The following is a 23,665-nucleotide window of genomic DNA, read 5'->3' on the forward strand; positions in this document are numbered from 1 at the left end:
GCAACAAATTTAACCCCAAAAAACTTTAGATCTGTATGCATGATTTCTTTTATTCCGCCATTAAACCATTTATACAAGACTGTAGAATCATTTGGGGCACCATCTATCGCAATTCATATTTCCCCATGAGAGGTTCACATTCCAACACCATACACACAGATCTTTTATTTTTACAAACGTTAGAATATGCTCTGTGCACTAAAATGAAAACACTACTGAAAGCATCTCATTAACACAAACCGTACATGTCAAATCTGAATTAAAATTTCTATGGTATTTTTAGACCACAGCATTTCTTCAGATTTATAATCAAAAGGGAACAGAAGTATGTAAGCTAAATGCATAGAGATGTACAGCACTAATCATTCATTTATCTATCAAAAAAGTTTTTAAAAGTTAAATATTTTATACATTTGGAGCGGGTGAGGCTGTAGTGTGTTTCATATTTACATCAAGTTGTGTGCTTAGACCACCAAATTGTGCCATAAGGAGATTTCAAAAGCTCCAGGCCACATTACAAATTAAATGCCCAAGTAGAATTGTGTATCTATGTACATAAAATACAGTTTTGATATTTGCAATAGGCAGTCGGTGTGGGGAACTGTATCTTTTGGTGCCATTACATGATTTTGCTGGTGAGGATATGTGAAAGCCACACAAAGGCACAGAGTGGATGTTACAGTGAGGTGACCCATCAAATGACAAAAGATACACTATAAAGATCCGCTATATACAATAATTAACAACCAATTAATCTTGGATCCCTATCTTCAAATGTCAAACCTGCAGCCAGAAACCTGGGTGTGATATTTGACAGTGAACTTTCATTTGAAAAAAATTACAAATGTTGTTCGATCATGTTTTTATCAATTAAGGAGCATCTCAAAGATCAGGTCTTTTCTCTCTCGACCTGATCTTGAGAACATCACACAGCTGCTCTGCTTTTAACAAGCACTAGCAGCCATATCAGATCATGTTTTAGCTTCTCTTCATTGGTTACCAGTTCGTTTTAGAATTGATTAAAAGATTTAACTTATCACCTTTAAAAGGACTTCATGGTTCAGCTCCCGACTACATTGCTGAATTGCTGCTCCCCCATGACCCCTATTGCTGTATTTTAAATGCCTGATTGTATTTGCCTTAGTCCTGACATGTTTTAACCCCGATTTAACCATGTAAAGCATTTTGTAACTTTGACTTTGAAAAGTGTTGTATAAATAAAATGTATTATTATTAAAATTATGGAATGGTTAAACTGGACTTTGACTACTGGGTTGGATTTGGATCAAAGTCCTTTTTAGACTATGAATATTACCATATTTACTCACAACTGGCCTGTGTGTGTACACGCCTAAATGTGCTCCATACAAGACCATAATAGATATGAACAAATGATACAATTCCACACATTTCCATTTCAAAAACATCAAGTAATCCATCAGCAGTAATTCAGTATCTTCAGTAACAAAGATTTCACACTGAGTAAAAAAAAACGACAAAACCTCAAAGTGTTTGTTTCCGTAACACAGAAATATTGCTGTGAATAATAAAGTGCTGCTAAAAAGATAACTTTCCATAAAACAATGCATTTAAAGAGAAGAAAGGTTCAACAAGTGACACAGCAGTCAGACAGCAACTTGTACAGCTAGGCAAAGTGAGCCAGACTACATTGTTTTTTCCCCCCCACCAGCTACTTTATACAGTACACAACCAAAAGAGAGGGGAGCTAACAATACTGCAGAATTCAGTGCACAAGGCACAAAACAACCCTTGCACCATAGCAATATGTGTCCGCCTCCTAGAACACATAATAAACATTATGGAGTGCAAGGAACACTGGGAGTTTGACACAAGACGGGTAACGAGCAATTTCAGAATAATGAAAACCTTCCAAAAGGCTGACATTCATTTTGGTCCCCATTATTTTTTTTTTTTTCTGTCTATGTATTTTCTTTCTGAAGATGCTTCGTAGTTGTCACAGAGGAACAGCATGCAGCACTGCAGCTCCCGTTTGTGTGAAAAGATCCAGACCGCTCTCAAGCCAATTCACCAGACTGTGGAAGCTCCACAGGTCATCTCAGCTCAAAAATACTTAAAGTGGACGATCTTCGTCCACTGACAGAAGCTTTCAGTCTGGAACAGGCCGATCTGACCTGAAACTGCTCCAAAGTGATAAGGCTGAAAGGCAGAGGAAGCTTGATTTTTTTTTTAGATGGGCACTTAAAACTCACAAATGTTCTGGTTTTGTGAGACAGATTTTTGGTTTTGGGGCTGCTGATTTTGAGTGCGTATTTATCCCATGTCAGGGTAAAATGGATGGATGAATTTATTTATTCAACTTCACTGTAAAGTTTAGTGCTCTGGTATCTGTGCAGATACTGTTCCTCTTGCACATTAATTTCATCAAATGTACTGCTAAAAAGGAATGATGTAAAAATATGTGAATGGTGAATTTATTTCTTTGTGTTGTCTGTTTTGTCTTCATGACCATAAATCTTATAAAACATGACATTTTCAGTAAGTAAAGTTTTTTTGTCTAACAATAAAAAGAGTAAAATATTGTCCGACAGGAGCAAATAAGTAACAACAATGTATATGTGGAGCATTACCATTACAGTTAATATATTTCATTAAGAAAATTTAAATCCTCACAGCAATACACCAACATATTTGTGTACTCAGTAAATTACAAATAACTTATTCCATATAAGTGCAGCACTGACACTTTTTTTAAAAAAGGGCAGTGCACCATCTGGTGGGGAGAGACAAAGTAGAGCTGCACAGAATCTACAGTGCTAGAGTCTACAGTGATACAGCTTTACAGTATGATTGATAAAAACAAGTATTTTGCACAGTTAAGTGATCTCTACAGCTACAGCACTCTAAAACCAGATAATAACAAACTGACTGCATTGTAACAGGCTACAAAGAACAGAGCATAAGCACAAATCAGTAACATATTCAGTGAAAAAAAGTTTTAAAAAGGTTGGTTGATTGATGCAGACACTCCTTTTCATTCTTCAAAATATCTTGAAAACATTAAAAACCTTCCCCATCTATCATCAACTCCCCTCTGCATATCTGCCAGGCGACATAGTGCCCATCGAGTTATTGTTGGCTTGTGTGACATGAGAGGGGCAGCGGAAGACGTCATGTTGGAGAATCACACGGGGCTGTTCTGTGTTTTGTAATGGCGCCCGAAATGTGGTGACAGTGTGAAAATTATTCTACAAATGGATGTGTCTACTTCTAGTTAGCAGACTCTTCTTGTTCCTCCTCGGTCTGACGAGTTTGTTAGAAGTTAAAAACAGTCACTCAGAGCTGAGAATCAGCTCCCAGGCTGTTGAGCTCCTCCGGCGAGTGCTTTTCTCCTCCGGAGGCAGACGACTGGCGGAAGCCGGCCGAGATCTCGTCAAACGTCCGGCCCTTGGTCTCCGGCACCTTGAAGTAGGTGAAGACGAAGAACGAGAGCAGCAGCACAGTGAAGATTACAAACACGTAGGGACCGCACAGCTCCTGTGACGAGAGATAAGAAGAGACAATTATTTAACAGGGTTCAATAATCTGACAGTAAACAGATTCATTCAAATCTTAAAGATAGAGAGCAAAACCAAATGTGATCTGATTTCAAGCCTTCACAAAATGTCTTGGTAGCTTAAGTAGTAGTAAGGAACCAAGCGTCTGTCATCATGGTCAACTTTAGTGCATTATGAGCAAATGAGTTCAAGTTTGATGATTAAGGCAATTCAGACATGAGTAGGAAGGTGGTAATACTTTATCAAAATACTTTATCAATAATTAGTTCCAAATTCCGTAGTTCTTTCCAGGATACTTCCTAAGAAACTACGGACCCATAAAATAGTGTTACCTCACAAATACGAATACTATATCCAAATGTTTACGCTTGTCATTTTTTCTACTCACCTCTACATACTGGAATCCCATTCCCACTATGAAGTTGGCAGTCCAGTTGGTGAAACCAGCTACAGCAATGGCAGAAGGCCTGGGTCCCTGCGGGAACAACTCTGCCACAATAAACCAGGGGATGGGACCCGGTCCGATCTCAAAGAATGCGACAAAGGCAAAAATGGCCACGATGCTCAAATATGACATCCATTTGAGCTGGTCCTATAAGAACAGAGGGCAAGAAGGAGGTTAGTTACTGGTATTTACTCGGTGGGAAGCTTGACAACCACCTCCAGCAAGTCATTATTTTTAGCATAATCACTACATATCTACATTGTCTCTGTCATTGTCATGATTTGAAGAGAAACCTACCAGCAGAGCCAAGGCAATAGTCATTAAGATGGCAGATCCGGCCATTCCCAGCAGCCCCAGCAGGTGCAGAGACCTACGTCCTGCACGTTCTACAACAAACAGCTACACCAAAAAAACAAACAAGATGAGGAATACGGTCAGTGCAGTACGTAATAAATAAACCATTTATAACCTATACAAAGTTTTTCAAAGCTTTGACTGCAAAGTCATTTCTGAAATGTGCAGTGTAGGAACACACCACTTGTCCACAAACAACAATAAAGGATCTTATTGATGCTTTTGACACTTTTTTTTTTTTTTTTTAAATCTGTACTGTAATGGTCATTTCACTTCAAAATTTAAAAACTTTATACTGTACTCACCGACACCACAGTGAAAGCTGTGTTGACCACACCGGCTCCAATGGTGGCATAGACAGGCTGCTCAACTCCGGCTTTTTCAAAGATACGAGTGGAGTAGTAGAAAATCTAAAAAGCATGACAACCACAAAGACTGGACATGAAAGAGTTTCCTTTTTTTACTCAGCTGTTCAGGATATCTTCTTCTATGTCTGATGTAACTCTAATGTGAAATAGCATGCAAATGTGTACCAAGCATGTCAGGAAAAAGATGTTTCTCTGTGTCTTTACTTCAGAATCTCAATGACTAGGCCTAGTCTAGGCCTGGACACTCACAGCGTTGATGCCAGACAGCTGCTGGGAGAGCTGCAGGATGACAGCAACAAGGAGGGGCTGGCGGTAGAGGGGCGAACGGAACAGCTCCGGGATGGTCACCTTCTTCTCCCTCATCATCTGCCGGCCCTCCTCCTTCATCTCTTGCATGTCAGCACTCACGTCTGTGGTGCCTCTGAGCTTCTTCAACACTGAAATGTGCAGAGAAAAACAAGACTGTTAACTCTACAAGCTGCACTTTTTCTTATCCCCAGCTAGGATACATTTTTCTGTCATTTTGTTTCCTTTTGATTGCATCAAATGGACAATTGATGGACAATTTAGAAGCCCATTGGAATCTGCGATGAGTTTTGTTTAATTTTAGGACAGAAATATCTAAAACTCATTCTCACCATTAGATTAAAAAATTATTTAAAAACATGCAAGGACACAGCAGTTATAACTAAATACATCTACTTCAATCTGTAAATGCTGTGTCCTCCTGTGTGTGTGTGTGTGTGTGTGTGTGTGTGTGTGTGTGAGAACTCACCAGCCTTGGCCTTGTTCTCTTCGTTCTTGTTGATGAGCAGGAAACGGGGGCTCTCTGGGCAGAGAGGCAGCAGGATGCACTGTATCAGGGCAGGGACAAAGATGAAGCCCAAGAGGAGCGGCCACAAGTCGTCGGTGCCCATGATTGAGTCCATTCCAAAGACCTGAAATAAACCCAGATGCACGTCACACATACGAAGCACTTGCACAGCTTCTAGCATGCATGCATTTGTAAAAATTACCTGGTAGGATGCACAAAAAAGCCACAAAGTTGTATTGTAATCTCATAGGATAATCGCTAGACTTCACTACCTATGTTACAGTATCAAAATAAAACTACTGGAACAATTACTATCCACCAACCTGTGCAATGAGGATGCCGACAACAATGCCCAGTTGGTGGAGGGTGCCCAGGGCTCCTCGTAGGGATGTTGGGGAAACCTCACCCACATACATGGGCACAAAGCCTGTGGAGAGGCCGGAGTAGAGGCCCACCACAAAACGACCAACGATCAGCATTTCCCAGGAGCTCGCCATCTTCGAAAAGCCCATCAGAATGGCTGCGATGAAGGCCAGGACGTTGACCATGAGCATAGAGTTCCTCCTGTAGCCAACAGAGAACACGACAAAGTTAAATTTAACAAACTTACTGTAATCCAGACAGGTTCAGCTGTCTGAAAATGACATTTACAGATGTGCATGCTAACATTCTGTTCATGTGTTTCAAGTTTTGGTATTAACATGACAATCCCAAGAAAACAACTAGGATAACAGACACATTTTTCGGTTGAAAAAAAAAAAAAAAAATCAAGTAATTCTGTTCTCTAGAGCAAAAAAAAACAAATAAGTGAAAAATCTATAACATGGTCTATAACATGCCAGGCCCCACCCAAGAGTATGTCCGAGTTTAAAAGTGTTTTGTAATTTGTGAAGGGAGTGTGAGAGATAAAATGTCTTCTAAATGTGCTAAAATTTCTCTTAAAAAAACATCAATATATCTAATGTCATGATAAGTGTAACTATCACATTGAACTTTAATAGTTTCAGTCTAACAATCACAGCTATAATTTTTTACTCCTTTTATGGAGAAAATGCATCCAGTGCGGTCTGTTTCTTTTAGGAAAGCCCAAGGTCATCCTGTTATTGTAATACCAGCAAGGGTTTTGTTTTCTTTTTACCTTCCAAAGCGGTTGACAAAGAGCCCGACGGAGAAGGAGCCAAAGATGCCACCAACAGAGAAGATGGAGACAGCGATGGACCAGATGGCCGTGAGGGAGTTCTTGGTGATGGGCTCCTCGTAGCGCTCAGTCCACGTCTCATTGATGAACTTCTCAATGATCTGCCACGGGGGGGGAGGACACACGTTAAATGTTTTTCATACAAATAAACAAGAAATGTGTTCTGAACTGGCTTTGCCCCAAGACTGAATGGAATAAATAGGATCATGTTTTATCATAATGATGATATTTATAAATTTAGAAACAGAGAATCATTACAGAAGTGGTATTAGGTCATAGTGTTAATGTCATCGTTATAGTTACATAAACTCTTGGGAATAAGATTGTGTGCTTTATGTTTTCCTCAGGCCAATACATAGTGGTGGTTGAGCTGTTACCGTGTGACCAGCTGATGGCAGCACTGCATAATCATTACCATTTCCTGGCAACCAGGAAGTTCAGCAGACATGGCTAAGTGTCAAGTTTCTGTTCCCCTCCTCATCACAGACAAATATATTGACAAACAAGCCCAGGCGAGCTAGTGACAGGGGTTAAGCAGCAGAGCCTGCGTCAGTGACACCTCTCATATAATTCAGAAAGGTCACCACCCTGTCTGCAAACTCCCATAACTCTGACTTCACCAGTATGTCTCTGACCCCCCCCATCACCAGCACTGCCGTTACCATATGTCAACTCCAGCTCTGTCATGTGCCTCTGCGGTAGTGTAACATCACCCATATTTGTTTTGAAACACTTGGCAGTTTACATAGTACCAGAGCTCTTAATGTACTTGAGCTCAAAGATGGCATGTGGAATAAATACTGAGCAATGTCTTATCAACCAGTTATGAATAGTAAGGCTATCATTTGTTAAGGGCTTTCCTATGGTGGAGAGATACATATAGAATGACACTCAACACAAGGTCTTGGGTCCATATCCACTATCAACTTACAAGACCTTGCTTAGTGATATCACAAGTGTGTCGTCATATACTATACTATATATACACACTACATACCCCTGACCTTCATCCCATCACATCTTCTAAATAAAGCATTTTTTAAATGGCAGAACTCTTACTGATCTCTGGGTTTTTACTGCAAACAGTGGTAGAATATAACTAAGTACATTTACTCAAGTACTGTACTTAAATGCAATTTTAAGGGTACTTGTACTTAACTGCACCCATTTTCTACATAGTTACACTAGATTTCAGAGGGAAATATTGTACTCCCCAACATTTATCTGACAGCTACAGTTACTTTCTTACAGTTGAAGAGTTCTTGAATAGCTGATCTTGAGAAGTTACATAATTATTTTGTGTTCTCTCCTCAGTCTTACTCTCAGTATACTGCAGTCCAAACCACCAGCTGGCTCTAACCACACAATGAAACAAGCTGTCTATTCATGGTGTCAGGCTGTCAGCGTATGTTGTTGGAGCTGGCTGGTAGCCGGGTCGTCAAGGTGAGCACTGTATTCAGCACGCACAGGGTGAAAATAAATGATTCTAACAAGTGAAATGATCTTTCTTCAACACTTGTCTTTGAACCAAAATAAAAATTAGAAAAAATAAATTTAAAATACTTTTTTTTTTCTTTTACAAAAAGGTTCTTGAATTGAAAGTATGCCCTACAAAATATTACAAAGTGTTACCAAATCTATAACACAAGAAGTGATATGCAGTATTTAAGATATGTATTGCTTCAGGAGGATCAACCGCTATGAACTCAAGAAAAGAAAACCTTTAGAAACAAACTTCATCAAGGAAAAATTTATCTCAAGCTCTAATCTTTAGCACCAAAGATGACCAAAACACAGATGACCCCTCAATTAAATTTCCAAAAAAGGATATTAGGAGGAGGACGGGACAGGAGCTGCAGCTAGGCACTTGAAAGAACGTATCTAATCAGAGACGCTCTAAGTGCAGGGCCTACGTCAGGCAGCAGCAACATCACTGCAGCCTTTATCGCACACTGGGGAACAGAGGGGAGAGGTGCTGGTGATAATCTGAAGTGTTGTTGTTATATAAAAAGTTGTATTTGTAAAATTATAGCCTCTTCAAGGATTAAGAGCCTATGTTGAATTACTGCTTTTCTGCATGTTCGTTCTTGAACTGTTTGCACGTGATGTTGCTCATAGACCTGTGTGTTTGTGTCCTAGGCTGCATATTGGGAAGGGGATAAAGAGCCAAGAGGACAGGTTCACACTAGCCCAGTGTATAACAGACCACATATTCACCACCTCCCTCTCACGCACTTGGTGGCTCCAGAGCAGAGCTCCATGAAGCAACTAACAACTGTAGTGTTGTAGAGGCAAAATACTGGATTAAATATTACGAAATCTTATCAAATATTTTGATTACTTTTCAGCAAGTAAGGAGAGACTAAGAGCTGCAACAATTAGGTGTTTAGCAGAAAATTAATGAGCAACTATTCTGATAATCAATTAATTAGTGAAGTAATTATTTAAGCAAAAATGCCAAACAATCCCTAGTCCGAGTTTCTCAAATGTGAGGATTTGCTGCTTTTCTCTGCTTTACATAATTGTAAACTGAATATCTTAAGAGTTTTGAACTGTTGGTCGGACAAAATGAGACATTTGCACTCCGGAAACTTATACGACCAAACGATGAATTGATTAGTCTAGAAAATAATTGGCAGATTAATCATACCTAAAATAATTCTCTTTTCACTCTTTTATATCCATAACCAGTTTACAAAACAACATAAAGGCTTTCTAATATTGAGTTTCATTACTACTGTGTTTGCACAATCCATGCCGATTGCACAATGTATGCACAAATGTCTCAGGGCCTAATTCCCTCTTTAACACGTGCTGCCCACTTCACCTTCTTTTTTATAATTCAAGAAGAAATTAGTTCATATCTTTACCCAGACTCTCTGTTCTGTCTATTTCCTGTATAACTGTTTTATTCTTACTAAATACAATAAGAGAATGTCTTTCCCAACTTTTCAGACACAACTGATGAAACTGATGAATTTTCAAAGCGTCCTTCACATCACAGTCTAGGAGAGCATTGACAGTGTGATGACAGTGGATGAGCAGTTCAGATGAAAATCAGGCTGCCCTCCCCGAGAGAGCATAACAAACAGCTGTGACTGTAGATCACTTTGACAGTCAGTCTCCAGCACACCGAGGACTCTGCACCTGTCAAAGGTAAATAAAAAGGGCCAACAGAGCGCTGGCCTGTCTGGTGACACACCTGCGATCTGTGGATAGATAGCTGTGTAGCCACAGGGTGTGTTCAGACCAACGCAAACTGGGTTATTTACACGCGATGCAATATAGACAGGAAATGAGTTTCTTTGGTGTATCTGTCTGTTAATAAAACCTACTGTAGATTTAGTCCAGAGGGGGGCATGAAAACATTGTTTCTATTACTTTGCATTGTTATGGGGATAAGGTGACTGTCTATCTCCTTCATTTAATTTCCTCTGAATTTTCTTGTCTGGCTTTTCCCAGCCTGCTGCTGGTCAGCCGAGGTCCATTTTTGGGCATTGGACACACTGTGTGAGTGTGTAATCACTCTAAGTCTGTTAATAAAGATTTCCTTGAAACTGATGCAGCTATTTTCATCCCTCAACCCAACTTCACTTTCTGTCCTGTTCTCCAACAAGTGAGTGAACAACTAGCACTTGGGCTAGGTTGGCAGGGAGAATGACCTACTGTGTGAATGATAGCATACATATACTGGAAACCCAGTAATACTGCATCTTGGTAGGCTAAAACAAGCCGTAAAACGCAGTTGGAGATGCTATTTGAACAACATGTTTACACACGTATAACTCACCTTTTGAGGGGCATTGATGACACCGGTGTTGTAACCAAACTGCAGGGAGCCGATCACAGCTGCTCCAACAGTCATCATCAACGGAAGCGTTATTTTCTGCAAGATAGAAGAGAGTAGAGGAAGTATTGTCAGTGAAGAGATAAATTTGTTATTCACGTTTTTACACAATGGACAAATGGATGCATTTGTCCAATAGCTGGAATGAGTGCAGACAGTATGATTAACAGTTGTATCAGCTTTCCAGTTGGACAATATGTTTTACTTGACTAGAAAGTCCCACACATAAAATTAAATTAATGCTAATCTTTGGGACAAAGCATTCACTATCTTGCTGTATTACCGACTTTTTTTTTTTTTTTTTTTTTACTTGCAGTTGTAACAAATATTCAGGTTGGCCAGCCTAATTGTATCCTCACAGTGTTTTCATAACATGACATAATGAACGTATAATGAATGCACTGTTAAAAATAAACTGAAACATCTCGAAGATGCTTGGCATCAGGCCAGATTATGAAACACTGTGAAATTGGGCTGCCCATAAAAAATGCCTTATGACAAGATAAGTTCAAGGCAAACAGGGAAGAGATGGAGAAATGTATCATTAAAGTCTTACTAGACACTTCCAACAATCAACACTCAGACAGACACCTGTTCCCAGAAGCATGTTTACTGAGTTATGTGTACAACTTTTGCTTAGTAAAAATCGGGTTAGGTCTGAGGAGGCTCCAGGTTGAGTTATCCAGATAACTCAATAAGCCTGCTTCTTGGAACAGGTCCAGGTTAAACCCACGTCTACATGCTATTGTCTGTGTCCCTGTTCCTGTTATTGCAGAGTTCACTTGTTGCTTTATCTCAGTAGAGCCCAGTAGATCAGTAGAGATTTTCCTCATACCAAAAAGTTAATAAACCAGAGCGGAGTATGTCGCTGTCTATTGCCTCCTCTCAGACAGGCAAAAAATTTACCATTTTGTTGATCAAAACAAATCTGCTATCTGTTCTGCTTCTATCAGCTGTATGTCTAGCAAGCACTGAGTGTTTCCGCATGGGAGGAGAACTTTCCGAAAATGTCCTGAAAGTTTCCACATGTACGTCACATTTTCATATTAATCCACCAAAAATTGCACATACTTAAGATTAGATTTAGAGCAATACAAACAGCTGAGGAGTTGCTTACTGTTTCCATCTTTCATATCTCACCATCAGTCATCATGTCTGGATGATTAATGTTTGGAAGTCCTGATTCACACCAATCCTCTGCCACATTGATTCACACCAGATAGGGTCCTTATGTTATGGCAACAAAAGTCTTGACCTTAACTAAGGGTAGATGTCACCTCAAAATCGCTTCCCTTTGTCATATGCAGACAAAACAAGTAGAAATGAAACAATCTTTATCAAAAACAGTCAGGACACAAATAATTTTGTTGCAAGGATCAAACATGCATGCTTTCAGTTATTCTACTAATACAACCTGTAGACCAGAGTGAGAATTGACACAAACCAAGGACACCACGAGTACCTTAAGTCCTCTGACCAGCCAAGACATGAGATCACTGCATAACCATAACACCAGCAACAGCCAATATTGATCCTGGTGACTTGTGTTTGACCAAGACAATTATCAATGTATCTCTGCTTGTTGTAAGTTGCACTGGAGTCCAACTTGCAGCTTTGCAAATATGCAAATACTACCACTAAATATTAATGTGATAGGTACTAGAATTTTTAACTATTTTTTTTAAAAAATACTCCTAGTTTGGGGGCAACAAAAACAAGGTGTGACCACAACATTGACATATTATCACCTTTAAAACTGATATGACGAACTTAACTAATTTCACACCAAATCCAAAGCAACATTAACATTCTGAAGTTGTGTTTCTGCCCACCTTGGAAATGTAAGTCCATTATTTACTCTCCTTTTTCCTGAGGTAAATATCTGACTCTTTAGCTGCTAAATGCTCCACTATGTTCACCAGCTAGTCGCTAACTTTGTCTGTCTGCTGTTTGGTGTTGGGCAGGTAATATGCAGTAGGTTTATTTACACTGAAAACAGCTGCCTGCTGCATTAGGAAAAGATGCTCTGAGAGCCGTGAACCAAAACAGTAAAGTTTCAGGCTGTAAAACCAAAACAATGAGCTGAAAGACACTGTAGAACTGAGGGGAACTGCAGAGTTGTGTGATTATTTTCTGTTAGCTCATCACTATGAAGCGACCCCTTTCCCATTATAGTCATGTATTTAAGTAGTCGTTCATTTTTACAAAAAATTTAAAAAGTGACTCATGTCATTGTGTCTCCACAAACTTCCTTAAGAGTACAACTCTGATTCAAAGCTTGAGGCTGAATCACTGGAATTTTCATTTAAGCTTCCAAGGAAGAAGACAAACAAAAACCAACCCCACAAGGTTTCATAAAAAGGACAGTCGTTATAAGCTATTTGAAAGGATTGTGCATGTCCCTCTGTAATATCACCATAGTGCTGCAGGCTGTGTTCAAATGGCAGTATTTCTGGCAACAGAGGTAGCCTGGGTAACACAAGTCAACAACTTTTTTGTGAGGGCCAGAATTCCTCCCCTGCATGATGAAGAGGAAGGAGAGCTGGAAGAAAAAAAAAACGTGTGTGTTTCTGGAGGCAGTCACTCCAGTGTGTTCGGCATGGCTAGAGACACTAAAAAAGACCCGCCTACACTTCTGAGCCAATAGGGGCTCGTTATGAGGGTCATCAAGTCCATTACAGGACTGTTTAGGTACAGGATATAAACACACACACTTTCAGCATTGTGGGCTGGGCTCTTAAACAAGCCACTTTGCCAGCGAGGAGACCAACCAGAACTGATGTCATTCTGTAAAGCCACAGCTCCACTGCTGAGCAGAAATGAATGAAAAACGGCACGAAGTTTCAGTGAACCACCAGCTGCTTTTTGTCTGTCCCCTCTGGGAAGTCATCACTGGAGACTAAATCTAATCCTCTCTAGGGAATAGCTGGAATTATTTGCAAAAACTCCCTTAAATGCAGATGTTTGAATCCAGCTGCAAACAGCTCATCTGTGACATCTTTACCTTTAACCTACATACAAGGAGACTTCCCTCATCCTGGCCTCAATACACACATACCATTTGTATTTGTAAGTCAAGGTGAGTTTGCTACTGTTAGTCGTACACGGAAACTAGAAGCAGCAGCGTAATACATAACTTCCCCACTGAGGAAACAAAGAGGTCACACCCAAAAAAAACTATTTTATCATAGCCTTGAAGCCACCATTGGTGTCCGGTCCTCTTCTTGTGCCTTAGCTCTCTCTTTTGTTATCTCGCTGGCATGTTTCACTCAGTTGCAACTTTCAGTTTTGTTTACATTTCTAATGGGAGTTTTTGTATTTGTTTACTTACACATGATTGCGAAGCTAGTCATTCACATTGCATACCACGCTAATCTACATCTGTAACATCTACCTTTCTGTAAATCTGATTAGAGGAGTAGGAATTCAGTCTGTCAGAAGGATAGTATTTTGAAAGCAGATAACGACTCTAAAAAGGCAAAATAACTATTACAAATTTCCCAAAACAGTTCCCAACACGAGGGGTATTTCTGAATAACATGTAGCGTACAAAAGAAAAAAAAAAAAATGATCATCAAAGCATGTCAATGGTATAAACAGCATAACTGTCAGTACAAGCCAGATTTGAGAAATTGGTAATTAATGTCTTGTAGTTAGGGGGAAAATATGTATTTTTGATTTTGGGGTGAGTTGTCCCTTTAACAAGGGTTTAGAGAACTTAACGACCATTTTCAGTCATGATTCAGAAAGTTTTGGGTTTGTCAGTAACAAGGGAAATCAAATAACCGCTTAGTTCGACCTGTACGGGTGTTCACATTTTCACTATTTTACCTTCCAATTGGCCATGTAAAAAAAAAAAAAAACCCTCTGACTGGAACTGGCAAAGCGCTGTTTCAATACAGACAAACTCAGCAGCCAAAACCCACCAGCATTTGGTTGGTGGTTGGTGCTAATTTCCCACCTTGCCCCTGAAAACCAGTCTTTCTTCTTCCAAGACTGAATCAATGCACAGTGGTGCTGCTGGCGCATTTTACCAACCAAATACATCTGGAAAATTTTATAGGACTCATGTTAAAAAAGGTGTCTTTTCATTTAAGTGTCAGACTTGCATCAGCACCTAGTATGTTGAGATCAAGGGACTCATGACGGTAATAACTCCTCTCTCCTCCCATGCCTTTGCTTTATTTACATGCTCCCTAGAGCCGATAGACATCCATGCAAATGTGTCCTTTTTGCATCTGAAAAGTAAAACATGATGTGGGTAGGCAGGAAGGAAATTTCTGTCTAGTCATTGCTGCAGTATACAATTAACACTGTTGATAGTAGCTTTGGTTGCTTGGCACCACAGACTCTCTGCTCTTATTGAGTAAACAGTAAGAGCAGCCAACAGGACTGATACAGAGTGCATTAATAAAGCACAGGATATATTAGCAGAATGGAAAATAGAGATCTGTGCAAACATTTACTGTACACACCAGCTCACACTCTACCATGCTATTCCTTTTCTCGGTCACGTAGATAAACCATAGGCAATTTTATTGGATTAATGACAATGAAGGATAATGAGGAAATTAAATAGAATAGCAGTTTTCTCCAAATTAGAACATGTGCAATTATAACAGCTAACATAAACGTTTTACTATTCATGCTTGAGCCAAGCCTCATCCGACACCAAGACCTCTTTAAACATACAGTCGTCCTATGAGATTAAACAAACAGAGCATGATCCTGAATTACCTCTTGCTAACACTAAAAGTACACACTTAGTTATTAAATGTGACTCTTTTTTTTCAGTAAAATACATCTACTAATGCTTAAACACACAGAAAGCCAAACCAGGAAACAGTAACCTAAGCTCTGACAAGCAAAGTCAGCTGACAGAGGCGGTGACGTTCATTCTTTAAAACATAAGGGTGTCGCGGTAAACCTATTCTTTCGAGACAATTAGATGGTTTGACTGCAACAAAGAATGTCGACAGGAAATCCAAAGTCCTGCAAACAACACTTCAAGTTAAAGGTGAAACAGATAACCTACATATGAATGTCAACAAGATAGTCATTAGGTATGAAAAATTTACTGTAGTTGTTCATCTTATCTGAGGGGTTGTGAGGTGTTTAGTGTGAGAGGAAAGGAGAAAAAAAGTGTATTTACTTTTTGGACTTTTATCTAATTTTTGCTTTTCTTGTGAAATTATTTGATTCTTCAGTCCTCAAACAGTTATCTAAATGAAACCATGAGAGAAGTTTAGAGGGGAACTGTCTCTCTAGAGGGGAACAGTTAACAATTCAGACATCTGAAACATGACAAGGAGCCCCAACTGAGCCACTGGATTAATCTAGCAATTAATTGTATTTTATAAACTTATCATGTTTTTTTATTATGTAAAATCTTGTAGTCTAGTAACTATTGTTGTCAGATAAATGTAGTGGAGTAAAAACTACGATATTTCCCTGAAATAGTGAAATAGACATAAAACTGCATGAAATAGAAATACTTTGAGTAAAACGAGGAGTAAAATGTTCAAGTCAATATAGTGGCTGACAAAAGGTAAAATATTTAGGCAAACATCATGAAGGCAACTCTTAACTTCAATACTAAACCATAAAGCAATTTTAAGCTAGCAGAAGACTGGCAAGGCTGTATTATGATAGATATGTCATCAGTAATTTCTCCTCTTGATAACCATTAACAGCCTTTTTTTGGTTTAACAAATACTGCTTAACTTTATGTCAGTTTATGACTCTATTCCTATGAGCAACAGAGGCGATCGAGTAGTGCTTTTGACTGTAACACTTGTTTGTGACTCATCACAGCCAGACTCAGAGGCTTTCCTGAGAATCTGGTCACACAGTGTTTAATTTTAAAAATAAATATATATATATATATATATATATATATATATATATATATATACATAGATTCTTGGTGATGGCCTATATATGCTACCATATATATACACACACACACACACACACACACACACACACACACTCAGCTTGGTGATGGCACAGCTGTACCAACGTCCCCAATATCACCTCCACAGTCTCAGCTTACACAGCTGTGGGGAAGCCAATATGTGCCCCGTCCTCACCTCAACTCCTCTCAGCTCTGTTCAGTTTTAAAGCCGCCTCATCCTGACCTGTGCTGTTTTTAGAGTTTGTTTTAATGTTTTTGGTGCACCAAAGATAGATGTAATTTTCTCCATTAGCACAGTTCAGACTGTAGGACTATATGTGTTTTTATATTTTACCAGTTAATTTACTAGTTTTTTTCCTGTGGTTGCTATGAGATTAATAAAAAGTTCTCTACTTTTATAACCACTTGTCTTAGTTCTGTTATTGTTGTTGCTCGTGTGTGTATTTGTTACATGTGAGGTATGTAAAGTGTACAGACTCTTTGGGTGATGTACACTGTAAATAAACTCAAGTTGAAGTTGAAATTAGCATTAACCGCAAAGCAGAACAAAGGCATTGTGTTTCTGTGACTAAATATCTACCTCAGGGCTGCTAACATTCAATCTGGTGCACGTGCAGCTAAAGCCTTCTTCTATGGAGAAGCAAGCCTGATCTCTGTAACTGTGGGCAGAAACTCAGATGAATAATGTAAAAAGGATGGGCATATCTGCCTATGAAAACCTTAGTCAAACAAGTTTAATACAGAGTATTCAATAAACGTTTGTATGTGCCATATAATTATCTGAGTTTCCTGGTACTCCTAGTTATTATTAACCTTTATCATTGTAGAACAATGAGAAACAGTTTTCATGCTTGACCCGTGAAGTGTTTCCTAGTGGCCTTAGAGAGATCCTCATTTTAAATGGTGCTTATTTATCTGTATGTGCTGCATATACTATTAGTAAACACAACTGGAAAGTATTTTAAAAGCCTTATATGTAAGGACCAGTGAAACGCCAGCCTGTCACCAGCCCCATCAGTGAGATAAGATAAAAATGTATTTACAGTTAGGCTCTACGTTTGGGAATGTTGGTGTGGCTGATACAAACAATACGACTATTACATTATAGAATTAGATAGAATTAATAGAAGACAAGACAAGAGACTGTTTTTAAAGTATGTAGTCTTTTAGTGACTATAATATCAGTTCAAGTAGGTTTTGATAACTGTGTGAATGCAAAGATTTTTGAGGCTAACAGAGGCTTGAGGCAACCAATCCGAGTTCAAATCCCCCATGACGAACAGTTATGACGAAGAATAAGAGGACAATATAATCAATATCAATATCAGGAGGAGGGATGGAACACTATACAGTAGTAGTACAAGTAAATACAACAATATAGAGGGAAGGTGTGTAATTATTTCATAAATATTAGATTGAGGAGTAAAACTGCTTAAATTGTGAGTGTTTAAAACGTAGTTTACATGTCAACAAAATAGGAGTAGTAAATCCCACAAATCTTGCATATAAATAATCTATCAATTCTATTTTCAGATCCTGTAACTATTTAGCTCAGTTCATATTATGCAGCAACAGCCTAAGAACATATCAGACAGTTCTACAGCACAGTCAATGAGAAGAAATTAATATCTGATAGTCAGGAGGTGAGACCAAGCGTTTAGAGGTCAAACACATAAGATAAAACCCATTGTCATCTCTTGATTTATTAAACCGAGCTAATTTCAATTGAATCGTGAGGTCAAAAGAAGCCCAGAGACACACAGCTAGGCCCTGCATGAACCATTTTATCTCCTCCATGTGAACAGTGATCAGACATGGGCACCACTACAGTGTGCACAAAGCCATTCAGTTTCTCAAGAAAGTGAATTAAACATGCACTCTTGCTTGCTTGTTAATCTCAATTAAAACCCACCTAGATCTCTTAATCCCAACTTTTGTAGCAAAGCCTCATTAAGCCTCATTAGAACATGGCTGACAGTTACACTATATGGCATACTGAAGGGAGCTAGTCATGCAGATGAAAGTAAATCTACTGTACTGTCTTAAGGAAGGCAGGAGTTGGCAGATGACTCAGAGGAAGTGGATGGAGAGGAATTACAGCGAGCAATTAAGTCTGTATAATGTGAGGCTGGTTGTTGGCTCTGGACTCCCAGTCAAAATACCTGCGCTGTCAAGTCTGTCAGGAATAAAATGTTTAGGGGCTGTTTCGTTCAAAACAGAGCAGGTCAACTGTATGCTTGACCCCAGTTACTATTCTTATTCTTTTTTGAAGAAAGTAAGAAGTTGAGTAAAGCTCTTAGATGGCCAACAATGTGAAGTTAGACATAATTAATATGGCATGTTTTGATGGAGAAGCTGTGCGATTAGGGTAAATAACTTCATTATAATTAGAATACAGCTACACTGAAATGAAATGAAATTTAAAGGGTGAGTGAAAATTACTGAAAATTAAGCAGAAAAATTAACTTAAGTTGTGTTCATTCATACATCTACCTAAAACAAATGCACAGTACATAAACCTGAACCAAGCCTACTACCTACGTGATAACCAAAGGACAACACCTTACCGAAACAATAGTTGCCCAGGCAGGTTTTTAAAACAAGAACTGTAAAATAAACAACAGCATTAACACTTCTCTGAAATATGTGTTACTTCACTGGAAACCAAACTGTAGTTCTGCCACTTCCTACAGCTTTTGTGCAGCTTTTTGTTTCTCTGTGAACTTAAGAGTCACTCGCTGACATTTCAACGTACTTGACTTCAACTGCACATAACTTTGCATAACATCAAGTACAAGCCAAGTATGAAAATCCTGATCACGCGACGTTAAGGAGCCCATGCTAAACTACTGTTTAATTACACATGCGCAAAAATAGCTCAACACTGCCGGAAGCAACAAAACACAGAAGAGGGAGTGAAGCAAACAGCCTGGGAAGGAAAGGGTCAAGGCTTTAACGCCCCGGGGTTGGCAACTGCGTATTCCCTCGGTAGGCTCTCACTCTCTCTGGAAATCTGCTGTCTCAGTGTCACAGTGGAAACTGGGAACAGAGAGAACCATTCCCATCACGTCCACAACAAACCCGTCCAGCTGAAGGTCCACAATAGCACAGTGTGCATGGTGAGAAATAGTGTGGAGAGAGAAAACAGTAACAGCTAGGGAAACATTTTCTAACCACCATGTCAGACTGGTCTGTCTTGTGCCGCTCCACTGGGTTTAACTGGTCTTACATCAATGAGGAAATTTTAGGGGGAAGAAGAGTGGTGTTTTGGCATATGTGCTGCATGTCTGTAAACACAAACCATGTCAGGACGTAGAAAGCATTATCAGACACCAGATAAGTCACCAGATCACCAGATAAGTCACGTTACTTCCTGGTGCATCACAGTCTATAACTAAAGTAAAGAAAGAAAAATTACAAACGTTCCTACAGGCTCTTCTGATGCGTCTTTGGGCTAAAACTAACAATTGTTATCATTATCGATTAGACAATTTGCCTGATAAAATGTCTGAAAGTAGTGAAAGATTGCCAGTCACAAGTTCTCAGAGGCTAAGATGATGTTTTCAAATGTCTTGTTTAGACCGACAAATAGTCCAAAACCAAAAGCACAGGCTGAAATAATTAACTGATTAGTCAGACAGAAAATCGTCAACAACTTTGATAATATAGAATAATTATTTAAGTCTATTATCTGTGTTTTAGCCAGTGGTGTAATGTTATTAAGTGCACTTAATTAAGTACAATTTAGCGGTACTTGTACATTACATGAATATTTTCTGCTACTTTACACTTCTACTAACTCGGTAATAGTGTAGTTGTCTACACTATATATACCTGACAGCTATAGTTACTTTGTAGATTAAGATTTTACATACAGACATATGATGAGTTAAAATACGATGCATTGCTAATCTGCCGATAAAGTATTAGGTAGTTAAAATTAGCTTCACTTCCACCAACTACAACTTAAAAAATGCTTCTTTAATGGGTCCGGAATAATGTTATATAATTCTTTCTATTAGTCGATTGAGAGAAACGTAATAAATGCCAAACAATAGATTGGCTTTTTCTTTTTCTTAAATTACAATAAACTGTATAACTTTGTCACTTTAGGCTCTGATAAATTTGTGATTGGCATTTTTCATTGAGGTTTTATAGATCAAATGAGTATTGATTAACCAAGAAAATAATCTGCAGATTAATTGATCATGAAAATAATTTTCAGCCCTATAATACATAATAATGCAACAATGCCAGCTGTAGGAACAGTTACTTTTGATACTTTTAAAGTAGATTTTGCTGATGCTTCTGTACTTTTTCCCTTAGTAAAATTTTTAATGCAGAACCTTTACTTGTAATCAAGTATGTTGTTGTATTGCTACTTTTACGTAAGTAAAGGATCTGACCTAGTGACGTAACAAAGCCTTCCAGGGGTATGACGTAAAAGAAACTACGGAAGAAGAAAAAACTAGAAGAAAGCTAATCTTTACCGGCAAAACTACTGATTTGTATATGGCTATTACAGGAAAAGTATATATATATATAATAAAGAGAAAGTTCTTTAAAAAATTAGTAAGCACACAGAAACACCGTTTCTACGGCGGGGTGAAAACTACGCAATAGGTAACATTATATTAGCTGCATCATCGCTGCTGACTTGTCATGGCACATGTGAAGTACCTCATGGGTAGAAATACTGTGAACTCACTGAACCCGCTGGATGTTAGACTCACAGCAAAAAAAAAAAAAAATTAAAAAAACAAGCCACAGGCAACTGAACAGGTTTGACAGGATTTAAAGTTTGTTCTAGTGAAGAGTCGATATAATTACCTTTCCTGTGTCCATGGCTTCGCTGCTGTGAGGGAAATATTCGTTCTTCTTATTCTTCTTCTTTGCTTCTTTTGTCAAAGTTGACGGCGATGGAAGAATTTCCTCGTGGTCTCCCGGTGGTTACTCTCAGAAGTCAGTCATCTTGAAAGTTTTTTGCTTCGTTGAAATGACTTGAAAAAGGCAGATAACTTGAGTTTGAGGTCGGTCGTGTTACTCTCTTTGTTCGTCGTTTACTTTTAGAGCTCCAGCAGCTTTAATTCACAACTTCATCAATGTCTTCCAGGATGTAGGTGTTAAGCTGCTGCTGCAGTGGTACGCCTTGTCCAGCTTTGTCCAGCTTTAAGAATATAGCTCTTTTGGGGACGTGAGCCGGGTTAATATATTAAAGCTGACGCAATGTTAGGAGGGCGTGTCCTCTCTGGAGGCCCATCCTCCTAGACAGCCAATGACAGAGCACAAAGGCTTTAATATCAAGCACGCAGGAGCGGGAGGCAGGGTGCAGGCGAGCTGTGGGGGTATTCAGAGCCTTTACTTAAGTAAAAGTAACAATACAACAATATAAAAATAGGCCGTTACAAGTAAAAGTCTTGAATTCAAACTCTTATCAAAGTATAAGTACAGTATTATCAGCTAAATGTACTTAAAGTGGCCTATCAAATGTAAAAGTGTTATATTGACACATATGACCATAGGTTTTGTATCTATATTAAAGCTTAATCTGCAAAGTAACTACTTACTACAGCTGTCAAATAAATGTAGTGGAGTATCAGAAAATGGAAATACTCAAAGTATCTCAAAACTGTACTTGACCACAGTAGGGTTGCATGTAAGGATTGATTTTAATATTGATTAATCTGCAGATTATTTTCTCAGTTAGCTGATTAATAGTTTGGTCTACAAAATGTCAGATAATAGTGACAAATGCCCGTTATGGTTTCTCACAGCCTGATGTGATGTATTCATATAGCTTGTTTTATTCAACCAAATGTCCAAAACCCTAAAACATTCAGTTTACTATCATATATGACCAAAAAAAGCATCAAATCCAATCATTTGAGAAGCTGAAACCAGTGAATTGGTTTGGCATTTTTGCTTGAAAAATGACTAAAATGACGAATAAATTATCAAAATAGTTGCAGATTTGTTTTCTGTCGATTGACTAATAGTTGCAGCTCTAAACCACAGTACTAGAGTCAATGTAGGCTACTTAGTTACATTCCACCACTGCAGGCAAGCACACCTAAGAGCAGCGGAGTCCTACAATCTAATGTTTGTATTTAAATATTTAGAAATCTGCAAATGTACTAGTGTAGTCCTTCTTGTTTTCTAGTCTTAAATCAAATTGTTTAGGGATTTTCCTCAATCAACAATAAATTTTTTCGACAACAGTGTCGCTGAGTCTCAGGATACTGCCTTTAGTGTATTCACCAAAAAAAAATGTAATGAAGTGTCTCCCATGTAATCTAAAGTATGACTGCAATGTCTGTTATTTCCATTGTTATTCATCTTTTGCTCAATAATATATATACCAAGTCCCAGATGTAGCCCAGAGGGTTCAAGTCTGGGCTGCAAGGGCTATTGCAAAATTGTTTTTAAGAACACTTTTGATCATTACATTTTAATTTTAAAGATTTATTTGGATATAATGGATTGATAAAATACATTTGTACTGATTCTGTATTCTTGCTACCATGTTGCTCTACAGTTGGTTTTAAATGCTCCATCTGTCTGGTCACCTTCGGTTTTCAGCCTCCTAACAATGAGTTGTTGAATCCATCCACATGTGTGATCGAATGATCTTTCACCATGTTGGTGATGTGACTGGCTGCCCTCCATTCAACCCCTCTGCTGTGATCTAGGATGTTTGTTACCAAAGGCTTGAAAAAACAAATTTTACAAATGAAAACTGCGCACTACCTTTTGTTTGGGATTGAGAGGTGTCCGGTCTGACTGTATGTAAAAAAAAATTAAGAAAATAATTATGAGCACTCAAAGGGAAATGCATGTGTTTGCACAGTGAATGAAAGCTCAGAGAAGAGGGAGGGTAACGGGTAGAATTTGTCGAAATTTGTTCCCTTCGTATTTTATCTTCTGCCTTTGAAACCTTGGGAAAACAATAACAGGGAAACACTGAGGAAAAGGTCAAGTGTGAGCCACAAATGGACTGAACTGGTATTTCAACAAAATGCCTTAAAGGTGGGGTATGCAATTCTAATCCAATACACGTCTTTTTGTCAAATTCAGCGAATATCTCCTCTCGGTCTGCTAGCTGTCCGTTCAGTGTGTGCGCTGAAAAAAAATCTGGTGTTTGTACACAGCCCTGGCTCTGTAAATGTGAAACAAACAAAGTGGCTCG

At 38.7% G+C, this 23,665-nt stretch overlaps 1 protein-coding gene across 1 annotated transcript; it reads right to left on the reverse strand.

The window, feature by feature from the left end:
• Nucleotides 1-30: 30 nt before the first annotated feature.
• On the reverse strand, nucleotides 31-21,736 carry slc2a1b (solute carrier family 2 member 1b). Its single transcript, XM_044166530.1, has 10 exons — nucleotides 21,310-21,736; nucleotides 10,506-10,601; nucleotides 6,656-6,816; nucleotides 5,841-6,081; nucleotides 5,479-5,641; nucleotides 4,953-5,140; nucleotides 4,641-4,745; nucleotides 4,279-4,380; nucleotides 3,925-4,128; nucleotides 31-3,516 (listed from the first exon to the last, which is right to left on the reverse strand). The coding sequence occupies exons 1-10, from the start codon at nucleotides 21,322-21,324 to the stop codon at nucleotides 3,316-3,318; spliced, it is 1,476 nt and encodes a 491-aa protein (XP_044022465.1). The 5' UTR covers nucleotides 21,325-21,736; the 3' UTR covers nucleotides 31-3,315.
• Between the last annotated feature and the right edge of the window lie 1,929 nt (nucleotides 21,737-23,665).

The sequence above is a fragment of the Siniperca chuatsi genome, linkage group LG2, assembly GCF_020085105.1.
Source record: "Siniperca chuatsi isolate FFG_IHB_CAS linkage group LG2, ASM2008510v1, whole genome shotgun sequence".
Lineage (NCBI taxonomy): Eukaryota > Metazoa > Chordata > Actinopteri > Centrarchiformes > Sinipercidae > Siniperca > Siniperca chuatsi.